Source organism: Oryctolagus cuniculus, chromosome 7 (genome assembly GCF_964237555.1).
Source record: "Oryctolagus cuniculus chromosome 7, mOryCun1.1, whole genome shotgun sequence".
Lineage (NCBI taxonomy): Eukaryota > Metazoa > Chordata > Mammalia > Lagomorpha > Leporidae > Oryctolagus > Oryctolagus cuniculus.
The window spans coordinates 39,991,789-40,009,955 of NC_091438.1; the positions used below are offsets into that span (position 1 = coordinate 39,991,789).

The 18,167-nt window shown below is 39.2% G+C and overlaps 1 protein-coding gene and 1 pseudogene across 1 annotated transcript in view; one reads left to right on the top strand and one right to left on the bottom strand.

Annotated features, from left to right (window-relative positions):
* Positions 1-9,537: 9,537 nt before the first annotated feature.
* On the top strand, positions 9,538-10,932 carry LOC127493734 (DNA ligase 1 pseudogene; annotated as a pseudogene).
* A 4,215-nt stretch (positions 10,933-15,147) lies between these two features.
* Positions 15,148-18,167, bottom strand: part of MNDA (myeloid cell nuclear differentiation antigen) — a 34,926-nt gene continuing 31,906 nt past the window's right edge. The window contains exon 7 of the mRNA XM_008264248.4: positions 15,148-15,972. Within this exon, the coding sequence (XP_008262470.2) occupies positions 15,838-15,972 (135 nt within the window). The 3' untranslated portion in view covers positions 15,148-15,837. The remainder of the gene's footprint in view (positions 15,973-18,167) is intronic.

The following is an 18,167-nucleotide window of genomic DNA, read 5'->3' on the forward strand; positions in this document are numbered from 1 at the left end:
CCATTCAGCTCTCTGCTACTGCACTTGGGAAAGCAGCATATGGGAGACCTGGAAGAATCTCCTGGCTCCTGGCTTCGGCCTGGCACAGCCCTGTCATTTTGGCCATTTGCAGAGTGAACCAGTGGATGGAATATCTCTCGCTGCCTCTCATTCTTTCTCTCTGTAACTGTGGCTTTCAAAAATAAAAGAAGTTTATGGAAGGTGACTCTGCTTGTGGAAGGGGCTTCATCAAAATTGGTGTGAAAAAAAATTTGTGTGAGTAGTCTTTCGTTTTTGAAGGAAAGCACATTTCTTTTTCCTGGTTATTGTTTTTCAAGATGAGTTGCATATGATATACAATTTTTCCTTTTTAAAAAGATTTGTTTAATAAAAGGCAGAATTACAAAGGAGGAGGGAGGAAGGGAGGAAGGGAAGGAGAGAGATAGAGATCTTCTACTCCCCAAGTGGGCAAAATAGCCTGGGATGAACCACGCCTAGGCCTGGAGTCAGGAGCTTCATCTTGATCTCAGAGGGTGGCAGGGGCTCAAGTACTTGGGCCACTTCCCACTACTTTTTCCAGGCCGTAAGCAGGAAGCTGCATTGGAAATAGAACAACTGGGTCTTGAATTGGTGCCGAAATGGGAAGCCAATGTCACAGGCAGCAGCTTTTACCTGCTACACTACAATACCTATCCCTTCTTTGTGACTTAAGTCCTATTTTTACATGATTTTTCCTCTACCATTTTTCTCTGGAATAATATCATAAATTTGGTTTGTTTAATTTACGTTCTACCATATACAGGATCCAGCATCACTGTCTCCAGTCTGAATAGGTCAAAACTCAGATGATGGAATTTCATCAATTTTAGACATGATCTTGGCTGTACTCCTGGTGTAATCTGATATGAACCAACCTGCCAGTCACATCTCTTGGAGTTATTTTTTGGTAGTAACTGTCCCTGGTTATGAGGGTAGCAGATTTCAGGATAAAAATCACTGAACTGAAGAACACTGACAAGCCTTTCTCATCAAATACACAAGAGATTCTTGTCATCTGCTCCAGGCTCCTAGACTCAACTCTCCTTCTTTTTGAGAGAATGGATCTTCACCTAGCTGTAAATATGCTCTCAACACCACAGCCCCAGAGGCAGGATTATGCTACACTTGCTGTTCACATTTAGGCAATCAGAATTGTTGTGGATTCTGGTCCATAATCAGAAGTATTTCAGATTCCACCTAGGGAAATCCCAATACCTGCTTTTTTAGACCTTGTTTGAGAAAGGACAGGGTGTGTTTGAAAAATCATTTTCTTTTAACTCCCTTCCCCAAATTTGCTTATTCATTTATTCAAATTCAAAATAGATAAGGTCAGAATTTTTAGTCTGTTTTGAACATTCATCATTTTAAAGCAGTACATCCTAAGAGAAACAAATACCAGGATAGATTTTAAAAAATCATGTATCATGACTATATTAATTACAACATGGAAAGCACATATCTAATGATTTATACGTGGCGTCAGTTTGTGCACTTTTTGACTCTTCTGGTATTCAGTGATGTAATCCTTTTGTACCACTTGCTGATAAAGAGGTTGAGGAGAGGGCTTGAACGGCCTGCTGCTGGATTGTGGGCCTCTGCTTAGAACAGACTCCTACTGCTGTCATGTAGCTCAGAAATCAGGGTATTAAAATCCAAGCCTATGGGGCTGGCACTGTGGCTCAGTATTTTAAAACCCTGGCCTGCAGTGCTTGCATCCCATGTGGGCGCCTGATTGAGTATCACCTGCTCCACTTGTGATCCAGCTCCTTGCTAATGCACCTGGGAAAGCATCAGAGGTTGGCCCAAGTGCTTGGGCTCCTGCACCCACTTGGGAGACCTGGAAGAAGCTCCTGCCTCCTGTTTTTGGATTGGCACAGTCATGGCTGTTGTGGCCATTTGGGAAGTGAACCAGTGGGTGGAAGACCTCTTTCTCTCCCTCTGTCTCTAACTCTCTCTGTAACTCTGTCTTTCAAATAAAATAAATCTTTAAAAAAATCCCAAGCCTGACTTTTTTTATCCTGAGATATCTATGTGCACATCCATCTAAGTATAATGCAGAATAAGAATATTAAGGGCTTAGGCTTTGGCGTTCAGAAGATATGGTCTTGGCACACAACATTTTGCATAGTGTGATAGACAACTAGGAAATAAATGAGTGCATTGCAATACCATATTAAAAACTCTCAGAAGAAAATGGGATGGATCTAAGAATTCGAAAATATGGGATAAACGTAAAAGATGTCAGAGTACAGGTTAATGTCTCAACATTCACCATTATGCATTACAAATGGAGAATCTAAAATTAGAAGGAGAAAAAATTCAAAGATCAACAAAGAGCATAATCAGAGAATGGAAGGAAAATCTACCAAGACACAATGTAGAGAAACAGAATTTCAAAAACAAACAAGAAACTTGAAAAATTCTAGGAACTCAAAGGCTGAAGAATTAGATTCTCGACAGCAAAACTATATGTAGGAGGAAAAGGGTACTTGCCCTAAATTCCTTATCTGCACTTCTGAAAGCAAAAACATTTTTGAACTGAAATGATTGCTTTGTGTGTGCATGTGCATGAATCCTAGTACAATAAACAGTGAAAATATTAGCAAAATAAAAACTAATCTGAGGTGACAGGAAAGAGATTTCATTTTAGTGTGAGTGTTGAAAAGCTTTGCTGCAGAGGTAGGTACTAGTGTATTTCATTTAGGAGTCATTGCTCAGCTCCTACTGTAGCATCTATCTATTGCTGTGTTTACAGTGTATGCAGATGTGACCCCAAGGTTTGAGAGGGGTTGCCTACTTTTCTTGAAAAAAATTCATTTTGAAACTAGAATTTTATATTTAGACAAAATGCGATTCAAACGTCAGGGCTTAAAAACTTCTGATAGAGGCAGGAGACAGCTAAGGGTTAACTGGGGAAGCTGAGGAAAGCAAATTCCAAAATTGTTTATTTGTCTCTTTGCATCTTGACCTCCTTATCCATGGCCTTGAGTCAGGAGACAAAAAAGGGCAAATTGGGGAAGTTGAGAGAAATTGCAAACTTAAAAAACCTTGACTTAGGGCTGTATATAGATATAACAGCCAGATAGCCTGCACACCAGCTGACTTCCAAACAACACTAAGGGCCCCTTATGCAATATCAACTCATGTAAAATCATAGCCCCAATGATCTTTGGGACCGTGAAGTCTCAGGCTCGATCTGAGCTTTGATGCTTGGCCTGCTTCTTCTCTCCTACAAAATGTACATTTCCTACAACAAACTGTTGTGTTGTCTTGTGAGCTTCATTCTGCTCATTGACTGAGGCTCTAAAGAACCTGCATCTGGTCCTTGCCTTGCTACTCTGGACTCCAACACCTGTCATAGATGTGTAAAAGAAAGTCCAAACACTCTTTTGGAAATAGTACTTAATGATAAAATAAAATAAAGTTAAGACATACTATATGTTAAAGAATAAATAAGTCTGGCTTGATAAAAATGCCACATTAAAAAACACAACAATTAGAGCTTTTGATACCTCAAAAAACATAGAATAAAAGTAATAAGTTGAAATTAAAATGATAGAAACTAGTCAAGTGTCACATTCAATAAAATATGCATATAAACAAAAACTATTAAGATACAGTTTCTATAAAAACATCTACATTAAGGCTGGTGTGGTGGCACTGCAGGTTAAACATCACATATCAGTGCTGCTTTGAGTCTTGGCTGCTCCACTTCCAATCCAGCTCTCTGCTAATGGCCAAGGAAAGTAGCAGAAGATGGGCCAAATGCTTGGGCCCCAGAACTTATATGGGAAACCCCGAAGAAGATCCTTGCTCCTGGCTTCGGATTGGCCTACCTCCAGCCATTGTGGCCATTTGGGGATGAACCAGTGGATTGAAGATCTCTCTCTCTCTCTCTCTCTCTCTCTCTCTCTCTCTGTGTTTCTCCCCTCGCCCTGCCCCATAACTCTGCCTTTAAAATAAATGATCTTTAAAAAAAAATCTGCACCTACATCTACATTGTTAGAGAGGTAATTTAAATGTTAAAAAATCATTGGTTAAGAACAAATTGAAGAGAGGAGCTCAAAGATTCTAAACATAAAGTAACATCACGGAGAAGTCAATGTTAAATATCCTGGTTTGATCAATGTTTATCATATATGTTTATTGAAATATCACAATGAACCCTAAATATGCATAATTATTATTAATTTTCCCATAGAAACCCTTTATTTAATGAGTACAAATTGCATAAGAAGAACTTTAGGAATATATTGATTCTTCCCACCATAGTTACTCTCCCACCTCCACTCCCACCCCACCTCTTCTTCCTTCTCCCATTCCCAGTCCCATTCTCTATTAAGGCATTCTCTATTAAGCGACAGCCCGTCTGTATCTTCTAACTGGAGAGATAAGACCATTTACACTCAAGGTGACTATTGATAAGTAACGACTTTGCCCTGCCATTTTCCAAAAATATTCCTATTTTTTACTTTGAATTTTTTTGAACATTACTTGGAGCTTTCCTTCCTTTACCTTCTTTCATAGCGATGACCATGTTTCTGTGTTTCTGTGTGCAGCACACCCTTAAGCATCTTCTGCAGGGCTGGGTGGGTAGTGACAAATTCTTTCAATTTCTGGTTGTCATGGAAGGTCTTTATTTCACCTTTGTTCAAAAATGAGAGCTTTGAAGGGTATAGTATTCTGGGTTGACAGTTTTTTTTTTTTCCTCTAATGTCTTGGTCTATACCTTGCCATTCTCTCCTATCCTGTAGGTTTCTGATGAGAAGTCTGCTGTGAGATCCCCTGAAAATAATCGGGCATTTCTCTCGTGCATATTCCAAAATCTTTTCTTTATGTTTTACTGTTGTGAGTTTGATTACAATGTGTCATGGTGACGATCTTTTCTGGTCATGTCTATTAGGCGTTCTATGTGCTTCCTGTACTTGGATGCCCCTTTCTTTCTCCAAATTGGGGAAATTTTCTGTTATTATTTCACTAAAAAGGCCTGCTAGTCCTTTCTATACACACCTTCAGGAACTCCTAGAATCAATATGTTGGGTCATTTGATAGTATCCTGTCGATTCCCAACAATGTTTTCTTAGTTTTCTAATTTCTTGTTCTTGTGTTTGGTCTGACTGTGTGATTTCCTGTGCTTTGTTTTCTAAGTTGGATATTCTTTCATCTGCTTCACTGATTAAGTTGTCAAGCTTTCCACTGTTTTTTTTTTTTTTTTATTTGTTCTATAGAATTCTTCATTTCCAAGCTTTCATTTTTATTTCTCTTTAGGATCTCAAATTCATGGGATAAATTTTCTTTCATGTCATGTATCATTTTCTTTTTTTTAAAACTTTTATTTAATAAATATAAATTTCTAAACTACAACTTTTGGATTATAGCAGCTTTTTCCCCCCATAACCTTCCTCCCACCTGCAGTCATCCGATCTCCCACTCCCTCTCCCATCCCATTCTTCATCACGATTTATTTTCAATTATCTTTATATACAGAAGTTCAATTTAGTATATACTAAGTAAAGATTTCAACAGTTTGCACCCACAGAGATACACAAAGTATAAAATACTGTTTGAGTACTAGTTATACAGTTAATTCACATAGTACAACACATTAAGGACAGAGATCCTACATGGGGAGTAGGTGCACAGTGACTCCAGTTGTTGATTTAACAATTAACGCTCTTATTTATGACATCAGTAATCACCTGAGGCTCTTGTCCTGAGCTGCCAAGACTATGGAAGCCTCTTGAGTTCACCAACTCTTATCTTATTTAGACAAGGCCATATTCAAAGTGGAAGTTCTCTACTCTTCAGAGAAAGGTACCTCCTTCTGTGATGGCCCGTTCTTTCCACTGGGATCTTACTCACAGAGATTTTTCATTTAAGTCATTTTTTTTCCCCCAGAGTGTCTTGGCTTTCCATGCCTGAAATACTCTTAGGGGCTTTTTAGCCAGATCCGCATGCCTTAAGGGCTGATTCTGAGGCCAGAGTGCTATTTAGGACATCTGCCATTCTACGAGTCTGCTGTGTATTCCACTTCCCATGTTGGATTGTTCTCTCCTTTTTAATTCTATCAGTTAGTATTAGCAAACACTAGTCTTGTTTATGTGATCCCTTTGACTCTTAGACCTATCAGTGTGATCAATTGTGAGCAGAAACTGATCACTTTGACTAGTGAGATGGCCTTGGTACATGCCACCTTGATGGGATTGAATTGGAATCCCCTGGCATGTTTCTCACTCTACCATTAGGGGTTAGTCCAATTGAGCATGTGCTGAACTGTACATCTCCTCCCTCTCTTATTCTTGCATTTGCTTCTGATTACTCATTTGTAATATTATGGTCAATGTTTTTAATTCTGTTTCTGGCATTTCTTCAATCTCATGATCTTCACAATCTAGTATTGAAGTTTAGTGTTCTTTCGGGGGTGTCTTGAACTTTGGCAGTTTGGTCTGCTGCAGTCTTGTCTCACCTCACTCTCCAATGCTTGTGTGGGCTCTTGGCTGCTGGAGTCCTAAGTTGTGCATGTCCTTGCCCTCTACTTATGTACATGTGTTCATCCAGTTTGCCTAGAGTTTCCTCTGCTGTTTTTTCCCTGACTCTTCCCTGAATCTGCACTCTTTCCATTCAATAATTTTTTTAAAGATTTATTTATTTATTTGAAAGTCAGAGTTACACAAAGAGAGAAGAGGGAGAGAGAGAGAGAGATTTTCCTTCTGCTGGTTCACTTCCCAATTGGCCACAACTGTCAGAGCTGTGCTTATGAAGGCAGGAGACAGGAACTTCCTCCTGGTTTCCCACAAGGATGCAGGGGCCCAAGGACTTGGGACATCCTCTCCTGCTTTCCCAGGCAAAGCAGAGAGCTACATCAGAAGTGGAGCAGCCAGGACTTGAATCCCATATGGGATGCTGGTACTGCAGACCGGGGCCTTACCTGCTACGCCACAGTGCCTGCCCCTCCATTCAATAATTTTAAAAAACTTTTAAGGGTATGGAAATTTAACTGACCTGATTTGATCATCACACACTGAATACAGAGATAATTATTTTACTGCATATCCATAGACTTGTGCAATTAAAATAATAATTTTAAAATGTTAGATATTTTATCTTGGAACTGTAACTTGAAAAGAGTATCTTGTCCCAATTAGTTTAGTTTTCAATAGAACACACAATAATGCATATCATCAAAGCTGAATGTTCACTACACAATAATGCAAGATTTAAGACCTGGGGATATACAGCAGTTCTAATAACAGTTAACCTTCTGTATGTACAGATCCTACAGCTATGGATGCAAGCAATCATAGATCGAAAGCACTCAGGAAAAAAATCTGCATCTGCACTGAACCTATATAGACTTTTCTTGTCATTCCTTAAACAATACCATATAAAAATAACTATTTATGTAACATTTATGTTGTATTGAATATTATAATTGACCTAGAAATAGGTTAAAGTATACATGAGAATATGTATGGATTACATGCAAACATGTTTATATAAGGAGATTGGACAACCATGGATTTTTTTTAAGATTTATTTATTCATTTGAAAGAGTTACTGAGAGAGGTGGAGACACAGAGAGAGAGGTCTTTCATCCGCTGGCTCACTCCCCAGTTAGCCGCAACAGCTGGAGCTGTACCAATCCGAAGCCAGGAGCCAAGAGCTTCTTTCTGGTCTCCCACATGGGTGCAGGGGCCCAAAGACTTGAGCCATCTTGTACTGCTTTTCCAGGCCATAGCAGAGAGCTGGATTGGAAGTAGAGCAGCCGGGACTTGAACCGGCGCCCATATGGGATGCTGGCACTTCAGGCCATGGCATTAACCAGCTGCCCCACAGTGACGGCCCCGGATTTTCTTTTTAACACTGATTCTTGGAACCCAAGCATACTGATCATAGTATATACTTTCTAATAGCAGTAAGTGCATATTTTATTATGTAACATATTTCTCTTTTTTCTTTTGATATGTGTATATGATATTAAAATGTAATATTTACACAGGTATAAAGTAGTAGTTTAAACTTTGTCTACTACTGTATATTTATAATTATTTAAATTACTATTTAAGCAGTGGCATATACATACTGTACTATGAAGTAGATTTCTCACATGCTTTTTATACGTATATGTAATATAAAAATAAAATATATACATATACTAGATATACAATACTAGATTAGAAATTCTGACAATTGGGCCAGCGCCGCGGCTCAATAGGCTAATCCTCTACCTGTGGCACCGGCACACCGGGTTCTAGTCCCAGTCAGAGCGCCGGATTCTGTCCCAGTTGCCCCTCTTCCAGGCCAGCTCTCTGCTATGGCCCAGGAGTGCAGTGGAGGATGGCCCAAGTGCTTGGGCCATGCACCCGCATGGGAGACAAGGAGAAGCACCTGCCTCCTGGCTTCGGATCAGCGTGGTGTGCCGGCCCCAGCACGCCAACCACAGTGGCCATTGGAGGGTGAACCAACGGTAAAGGAAGACCTTTCTCTCTGTCTCTCTCTCTCTCTCTCACTGTCCACTTTGCCTGTCAAAAAAAGAAAGAAAGAAAGAAAAAAAGAAAGAAATTCTGACAATTGAATCAAAAGTTTCACATGATCATGCTTATATTTCAAAATTTTAGCATATTTCATTTGCTGAACAAAATAAGGAAAAACAAATGGAAAATTATTTAGAAAAGTTGACCAACGTGGTTAACAAGTTTAAACAAAATGCTTCAAACCAAGGCTTAGAGAATGCTGGTCCAGTATCTAAATATTTGCATTCCTTTCACGTACACAGTGTGGCAGTCACCTGGGTGCTTGGTAAAAAGGAATTCATTAGAGAAAATTCCCAGCAACAAGGAAGTGGTTAGAGAAAGGCATTAAGGAAGTCACCAGTGATGGAAAAACCCATCTAACTCATTTATACAGAGATATTTATCCCCGATTGTAGCCTATGGGAAGCAGTCCCTAGCTATCCTGATTACCCAGTGTTCCCTTGCAGTGTATTTAAAAAAGTCTAACTCTGCTCACTCTATGTGGCAGCTCTGTTGAACACTGGAGAACTCCATCGGTTACTCCCCATGACAAGCAGGAAATGTGTATGTATGTTACGTTATGCAGAAAGCCTAAAGCATTCCAAATGGTAGCTACACATTTAAAAGCTATTTCATTCCTACAAACTCTCACCACCAAGGTTTACCTCTGACATTGAGGGAAGCAGACAGAAGGCACAAAATGACTGAAATACAGTCTTTCATACCTGTTGCAGAATGGAGCTAAAGTAAAAGTTAAAAATAAATGTGGAGGCGAATTTTGTGGCATGAATTTGGGACAGTGGGAGTGCACTGAGCCTGTTACAGTGTGGTAACAGGGCAGTGGCCAGTGGGGCCTGCACAGGTGCAAACACCTAATAGGAGAAGAAATGAATAGGACAGGAAGCGAGCAACTCTGGCGTCATTAGACAGCAAAGCTCCATGTCATTTTTCTATCTCAAGAAAGAGAGTAAAATAAAGAAGCCTGAGAAAGAAATGTGCAGCAGCTGGGAGACAGAATATTCTACACAGGTGGTGCTGAAGGAACAGAATGGAGTGGTGGCCCTGCGTGACTCTCTAGGGTAGAGGCCTGGAGGCAGCTGGCCTGGGCCTGAGCAGTAAAGGGGAGTAAATTCCTCATGTCATGGCCAAGAAAATGGACATAAGTAAAGATCTCTTTGTTGCCTGCCAACACTCAGAAACCCAGTTCATGGCTTGGTCCCTAAGGGGATGGCTGAGGCTCAGGCTGGCAGAGTTGGCCACTCTCATCCTGGCTCTAAAATTCCCCCCAGCTGTGGTGGATGCTAAGAAGGACAAGACCACAGAGGTCAAAAAGTCATAGCTGGAGGAGTAGGGCACGCTCCTGAACCAGACCTTCTGTGAGGTGCCTGACCTCCACCGGATCATCCCTAGGCTGCTGGAGTAGGTCCTTGAATGTTTCCTAAGGCACTGAAGGCTGAGTTCGGGGTACCTTGAAACCGATATAGGCACATCCACCCTGGGTGACAGTGGTTTCCTGAAATACTTTGAAGAGGCAGCTTTCACCTGCCAATACAGATATGATGGGCAGAAGGCACTGCTGCATGTTGTGGAAGGTGGAGGAGGTCAAGACCTTCAGCAGGAATCAGGAAGACAATACAGACAATGCTCTGACATCATTACATTCCCAGGATTAAACTGTCATTGGTCAAATCCTTCATTCTGCACATGAAAGCTGTGGCTTGGGACTAGGAAAACAAGCAAATGCAGCTATTTCAAGAAAACACCACTCACAAACACAAGGATCTTTGTCAGATGTGTTAGTCTTTGACTTCATCTACCTCAACAGGGTCCCTATCCCCATGAGTCCATGTCTGAACTGACAGCTACTCTGTGAGAACTTTGTAAAGACTAAGGGCAAGTTCTTCTTCACCTCCTTCCTGGACACCAAGGACATTGATCAAATCTCCAAGTTCTTGGAGCAGTTTGTGAAAGACTCCTGTGAATGTTGATGGTGAAGACTGGATATTCTTCCCACCTACAAAATTGCCAAGAGATTGTACAACTGACTAAAGCTGCAGAAAGACTATCTTTATGGCTTGGGTGACACCCTTGTCATGTAGTGATTGGTATTTACCTAGGGTGGAGGAAGTGATCCATCAACTACAGGGGCTTCCTGCTATCCTCTTATTAAGGTAACAGTGGGGAACTACAGGCCATATGTGAGTCTAGAATTGGCCTCAGTGTTGAGGAGCTGGAGGAACACCACGAGAACCTCTGAGTGCTGATGCTGTTTACCCCATGTTCCTGTATATGTAAATGTGCTTCTGTGTGGGAGGTTAAGTGCACCCAACTATCTCCCTCCTCAATTACTCTATTGCCCGGAGACTTGGTAGACTGTGATGCTGATCTCCCATACCTTCTGTTGATTTGAATGTGTCTGTGAAGACAAGAAGTGAGAGGAGGCCTACATCAATACCAAGGTGCACTCTCTTTGCTAGAAGAAAAATCAGATTAAAAACCAGCAAGGCAAGGACTTAGACTCTGACTTCGAAGATTTTTTACTAAGCAATGCCCACTTGATGTGAAGGGTGGCAGTAATGGAGGAAACCCCAACATATCACCTTTGTTTTTAAACAATCTGGTATTGCAATCTGCATAGTTTTTGACAGTTAGGTGTTTGGGATTCACCTGGTTGTTTCCCTCAATAAATAATTAGCAAACAAAAATGTATGGATTTGTTGATACCATGCATTTGAATAACTGTGTTTGTAAAATTGAGACATTTTAATTTACATTTGTATGTTTCTTTCATGTTTGGTAAAATTGGGGTAATACCATTTAATACAGCTTTATGTCCAGATATGCTTTTTCCTTAATAGCATTTCATGATAATTTTTCATATCATTATCTTGTACTTTACCCACTGCAGCTACCAAGTTTCCTGTGTACCCTGTAGTCAAGAAAACCAAAGCCCTCTTCTAAATATCAATTTATATTAATAGACACTCCAAGAATTAACTCAAAGTCTATAATTGGCCAAATGTATTTCCCTATTTTCAGACCTCAGTTGTGATAGAACATGTCTATTATTTTCCTAAGTGAAGGATTAGAATAAAAATTCTGCAGTTTTAATGCTCTGAGTGTAGTTTATAACAGCCTACGTCCCTTACTCTACCACCGGGGAAACTGAAACTGATTTCCCTCTGGTGATTTGGTTATAAACGCAGTACCTAGATTTGTCTTTCCAAGAAAACCTCACAGAATTCTCTTATCTCAGGACTTATTCTGCAATAGACTAGATATTGAGGTCTATGTCAGAAATATAGGAATCACTGGTTGCTTCAAAGAGTAGGATCAGAAATCAGTAAAGTTTTCAAAATTGAAACTAAAATATTAACATCTCATGAGAGAAGGGCAACAGGAAATGAAACATTTTCAAATGTAACAGGAAACATAACACTGGTTAATCATTTAGTACCTTCACTAGTGCTGGCTTTGTCATCTTGAGTTATCTCCAGGGAGAGAGGAGTTACAAAACAGTAATTCCAGTACTTCTAATGCTTAGTTTTTGATTTATTTAGCAAGAGAAACTAGGTAGCTTCCTTTTTTATAAATACCTTAGTCACAATGGAAATTTAGAGCTGATTTTTTCTCTAAAATAGTTTTGTTGTTACAAACATCTGTAGTTGAAAGAAGTTACATTAAAACTTCCATATCCATAAAATTTAAGTGTGAGTCAGTAGAAACCAAAGCTCCTTAAATAAGGCTCAAATATCAAATGAGAACGCTGAAGTTGCCAGCCACTTCTCTCTTCTGTTGACCCAGTACCAGTAGTAGCAAGAGATCTCAGTAGAAATATTCATCAACACGAGTACTTAAGCCCTCCTGGATGTAGAAAGGTCTGATGTGAGGTTGCTTGTGGTATGAAGTATGTGACAAAGGCACATAATTGGCATATGTGAGGCATCATAAAGGGACATCATTATATATATAATCATTACATATATATATATGTATGCATCTTTTTAAGAGTTTTTGAAAATGAATTTTGCCCTAATTGCTCCCTTACTTATGGTTAAGATCTTATTATTACCCTTGATATCCTGAACTATACACAGAAAACACAGATGGATTATAACAGTGTGGCCTTCACACTCTGAGAAAGCATATTTAAGAGAGTTTAGGGGCTGACAAAAAACTCTGTTGCACTATTTATTTTCTGTTGTTAAGGGCACTAAGTGCACTATGGAGAATTCTAACTTGAAGATGTACAGTAAATAGAATCAATAAGCAGATGAATCATGGTAATCCATTAACTGATCTTCAAGAAGGATGAGAACCTTCATGGAGAAAGGATCCCAAAGATGAATAAGTTTGGTAAATGATCTGAAATCATCTGAAGGGAGAAGAAAAGTAATTAAATTAATTAAAACTAGGATCACAGAAAAGTCAAAATCTGAATTTGGAAGTTGCATGGAACTCCATCAAAGGCAGAGTGAGTCTACAAAAATCAAGGAGGGGCCAGTGCTGTGGCATAGCAGGTAAAGCCATTGCCTATGGTGCTGGCATCCCATATGGGCGCCTGTTCTGGTCCCAGCTGCTCCACTTCCAATCCAGCTCTCTGCTATGGCCTGGGGAAGCATTAGAAGATGACCCAAGTCCTTGGGCCCCTGCACCTTTGTGGGAAACCTAGAGGAAGTTCCTGGCTCCTGGCTCCGGATTGGACAGCTCTGGCCATTGCGACCATTTGGGGAGTTAAGCAGCGGATGAAAGAACTCTCTCTTTCTCTCTGCCTCGCCTTTTCTCTCTTGTTAATTCTGACTTTTAAATAAATAAATAAACCTTAAAAAAAGAAAATCAAGGAGATTTGCCGTGACTATCACAAACACTTTTGAGTTCTCAGGATAGCTTGTTAACTCCTTCAGTTGGTTTCTTATGAGATACATTGAGCTGCTTTTAAAGCCAAGGGTAGAGAGGGGCATTAAGGAGGTTAGAGAGGATTCCAATCCCAATTCCAGAGCAGACACATGCATGACTGGAAACATCATGATTATGAATATCTTTTCAACTTTACTAGAAACCAAGGCTTGTGATGTAAACCCTCTCTTGGTTCCCAAGGAAACAACAAATAGATTACTGATCCTAATAAAAAGAAGTTGTAAAAGTGTTTTCAAATCCAGGTACTGCAGTTGGAATTTTAATACATGAATCAAATAAATGAAAAAGAGTGCACTTTTCTTGACTTTTAGGTAATGGTCACTACACAGAAAGCTCACAGGTGCAAAGTGGGGGAAACTATTCAAATTTTCATTATGTCTATGAATAGCTTAAGGTGAAAAATATTCTATTTATTGCTTTAGATAGGAACTGTCATAAAATGTAGAATAAAGATGGTGAGCTCAATTATCCTTATTTTAATTCTGATCAAAGGAAATGTGTTTAGTCCTTCACAGTTGTTAATGATATTAACTACCATTCACTTGTTGTTCTTGTGAATGTTCTTTATTCATTGAGGAAATTCCTTTGTAGTATATACTTTTTAGCATTAAAGAGTGTTGAATTTGTGATGTATGAAAACCTATGTATGATATAAAATTTTCAATTTATGTACATGCATATATTAATTTCATCTAGTGTTTCCTCACAGTGACTTTATAGCAATACTATTATCCACAGCCTTCATGTTGTGCAATGAACCCAATTATTCCATAATAAATTGTGATGGTAAGGAAAAAGAGAAATGAATACATTCAATTGACTATGGCATGAAAAAAGATGTGTGTAATTCTTAGTTACAGGACCAGAGTGAGTGGCTCTCTCAAAATAAAAGAAAAAGATAACAACAAAAAATAAGAACTATAACAGAAAAAATTAGAAGTACAGGGTTATCATCACTTAGGTAGTAGAATTGCTAATAGCAAAGATACATCTGGAAGGAGATAGATAAAGTATATTTGAATAAAAGATAAAAAAGTTTCTCCAGGAATTAAAGAAAGATGAATGGACTCACATCAAAATGCATGAGGTATGCCAAACTTGATGGGACTAAAAACTTCTCACCTATATGCATTATGATGTGGTTACAGGGAAACTTTCTAAACTTCCAGTGAAGGAACATATCATGTCAGGGAAGCAACTGATGGAGGATGGTATTGCTGGTAGTGAAAGAATTTACTAGAGCAGCTGGATAGAGTGAACAGAGGTAGATTTATTGAACATGAAGCAGAGGAGCATCTGGCAAGCAGGACAGCTTAGTAGTTGACTGCAGCTGTGACACAGACTACAGTCTAAAAAGTTTACTTATAACTGGAGTGCCTTCACTGTTAGGGTGAGTTTTTCTTTCCATGGTTCAACAGACTTTCCCAGGTAGAAATGATTTGCATTTCTGGGCTGAATTAAATTGTCAGATGGTAGTCCAATTCAAGTTGAAGATTTCACGTAAGTTATAAGCACATATTGCCTTGCTTTTCTGCCTATGTCTATCTGTATCTCTTGGTTGTATTCCTACACATGGGAAGACAAAAATCTGGATGAAGGCTAGCAGGGAGTCTCTCCAAATCCAGCGGGGTCTCCCAGTCCCCACAAAATAAGCTTTAGGCCCAAATCTCCATAACAAAGCCATCTAGACATGGAGTTATTTTTGTGGAAATATTTTTGTTTATTGGATTCATTTTATTTAACAGGTATAGGACTGTTCAGGAGTTCTTTTTCTTTTTTTTTTTAATGTTTTTTTATTTTTTTAAATTTTTTGACAGGCAGAGTGGAAAGTGAGAGAGAGACAGAGAGAAAGGTCTTCCTTTGCCGTTGGTTCACCCTCCAATGGCCGCCGTGGCTGGCACACCACGCTGATCCGATGGCAGGAGCCAGGTGCTTCTCCTGGTCTCCCATGGGGTGCAGGGCCCAAGGACTTGGGCCATCCTCCACTGCACTCCCTGGCCACAGCAGAGAGCTGGCCTGGAAGAGGGGCAACCGGGACAGAATCCGGCGCCCCGACCGGGACTAGAACCCAGTGTGCCGGCGCCGCAAGGTGGAGGATTAGCCTAGTGAGCCGCGGTGCTGGCATGAGTTCTGTTTCTTTTAAAAAAGTTTTTCAAATTAAAAATTAATAAGCATATGAAAATTGTACATATTTATGGGGTACTATTTGATGTTTTGATACATGTCCACACTGAATAATGCCAATTAAGGTAAATATATTTATCTCTTTAAACACTGAATGTTTCTTTATGATGAAAACATCTTTTGTCTCAAAATAAATTTATCTTTATTTTCCATGAAATTTATGAGTTAACCTTATAGGCTTGGATATTACCACTGAATCAACTATTTAAAAGAAAGGCTCAGCTTTAACAATATCACTCCCAAAGACATTTGGTTGATTTGGAGGGTGGGTCATTTCTTCAACTTTCTGATTTAAATTAAAATCCTTGGGTGTCTTCTTGCATTTTGTGCCTTTGGTGACCTTGAAGGAGAGAGAAAAGACACAATGAGATCCCAGCAATTTATATGAAACTCAGCTTTCACCCCTAACTCTCTGTTCTTCCCACAGGCTACATTAGTCCCTCTTCTGCCCTCTCAAGCACTGTTCGTTTTTTCTCATTCAATTCTTTTCATACATTACTATCTTTTAAGCCTGCCTTCACCTTTACCTGGACAGAAGAGATATTTTCTCATGCCCAGTATGGATACATTTGAAATGAGCAAGAATTCTTCATGTGTGATCAGGGGAATGATAAGCAAAAAGAAAAGACTGATTTATCCAATGTGAAGCATTGACTGAGGCATAAAAGTGAAAGCAGTCAACATAAGTATTATGTTCTCTGTGCTATTGCTCTGGGTTACTAGGTAGACATAAAATACAGGGAATTCAGCATTAGAGCATCTGAGAAGTGGAACAACTAATGTATATATGTGCAGGTCTCTACATATTAATATGTCTGTATTGAATCGATACTTGAATTATTTGTGCTTAAATTTAGCTTTGATTTATGTTATCAAGAATTCAAGAATGGGAGGCTGGCATTGTGACAAATGGGTTAAGTCATTACCTCCTTTGCCAGCAACCCACATGAACACCGGTTCCAGCCCCAGCTGCTGCATTTCTGATCTAGTTTTCTGCTAATGCACCTGGGAAAGCAGCAGAAGATGGCTTGCATGCTTAAGCCCCAGTCACCCACATAGAAGACTCAGACAGAGTTTCAGGTTCACGGCTTCAGCTTAGCCTGGCCCAGCTATTGCAATCATTTTGGGAGTCAACCAGCAGTTGGAAGATCTTTCTCTTTCTGTCTCTCCTTGTTTCTCTGTGACTCTGCCTTTCAAATAAAGAAAATGAATCTTAAAAACAATCTCACAGTAGATCTCTTTGTGTGTGATTATGTGAGTTTATTCAGATATTAGAGGAATATTGTGAAGTCATGTGGAATCAATATTATCTTTCTCTTGTGAGCTGGGATGTGCATTTCACTAGAGGGAAGTACCTTAGATGCAGTTATTCCAAGACATTGGGACCCTTTGGTCATTTGTTTCTGTCATAAGCTGTGTGGACCCTTTCCTCATTAGATTTATTTTCGATCCTATTGATAGATATTTCCCATTTTGCCTTTTATCTGTCCATTTTTAAATTCTCGTTCGTCTTGTCCTTTACCTCCAGCCACTCCTAAATATATACCAATCAGTCCTTTCCACGACTCCACCCTCCCTGCCTGCTCTTATTTATTTTGTTAGGACCCTGCATTCTGGAGCAGGTCATCCTCATATGACTCTCAATTCTATCATTCACTTGCTGTGTGGGTTAGGGCATATTACTTAAAATTGTTGAGCATCAATATTTATACCTTTGAAATGGGGATAATTTTTTATAGCTCCATCATTGTCTCAGTTAACATATTGAGTGCTCAGTAAATGATTTCTGTCAGTGTCAATGAAGTGTTATTATATCATCATTATTTATTTTAGAAAATATCATCCAAACACATGACTTTAATTTGTATCTCTAAACTCAAACACACACACACATACACACACACAGTATCTAGTACAATTTGTTTTTGTTCCAATCTGTATGTCTAGGTTGATGGGTGAGAAGTCTTGAGTATCCTATAGAAATAAACTTGTCCAAAACAGAACATGTTTTCATTCCCTGCACCATGCTTTTCTCCTGTATTTTCACTATCAGTGGCAAGTGGCATCATTTATCCAGTTGATGTTAGGTTATCTGAATCATCCTTGAACTCTCCCCAAATATTTTCTCTTTTTCACTATCATCAATTTATTAGACACAAAATCCTGGAGATGTGCCATCAAATAAATCTATGTCTTCCTATTTGCTTTCTCCTTCTTGAGTAGAATTCTGAAATACTTATGTGATGTCCTGATACACTAGATGTCCACATTTTCTAAAAGTCTCAATTCGTAGTGTTTTCAGATTTTCATGATATAAAAACTTCTACTATGGTTAATTTCAAATTGCCCAAGTTTTAAGGAACAGCCTGTAAGTTTCCTGAATGCTTAACCATTATAGTTGCGGTGTGAGTAAATTCTAACTTATCATTGCATCTAACTGCTATTTTTGCTATCATATCTAGTGTCTCTCCGATGCATTCTTCCCAATCAGTTTACGGAGCCTTCTTTTTTGCTAAAATATCAAAGCTATGAGCA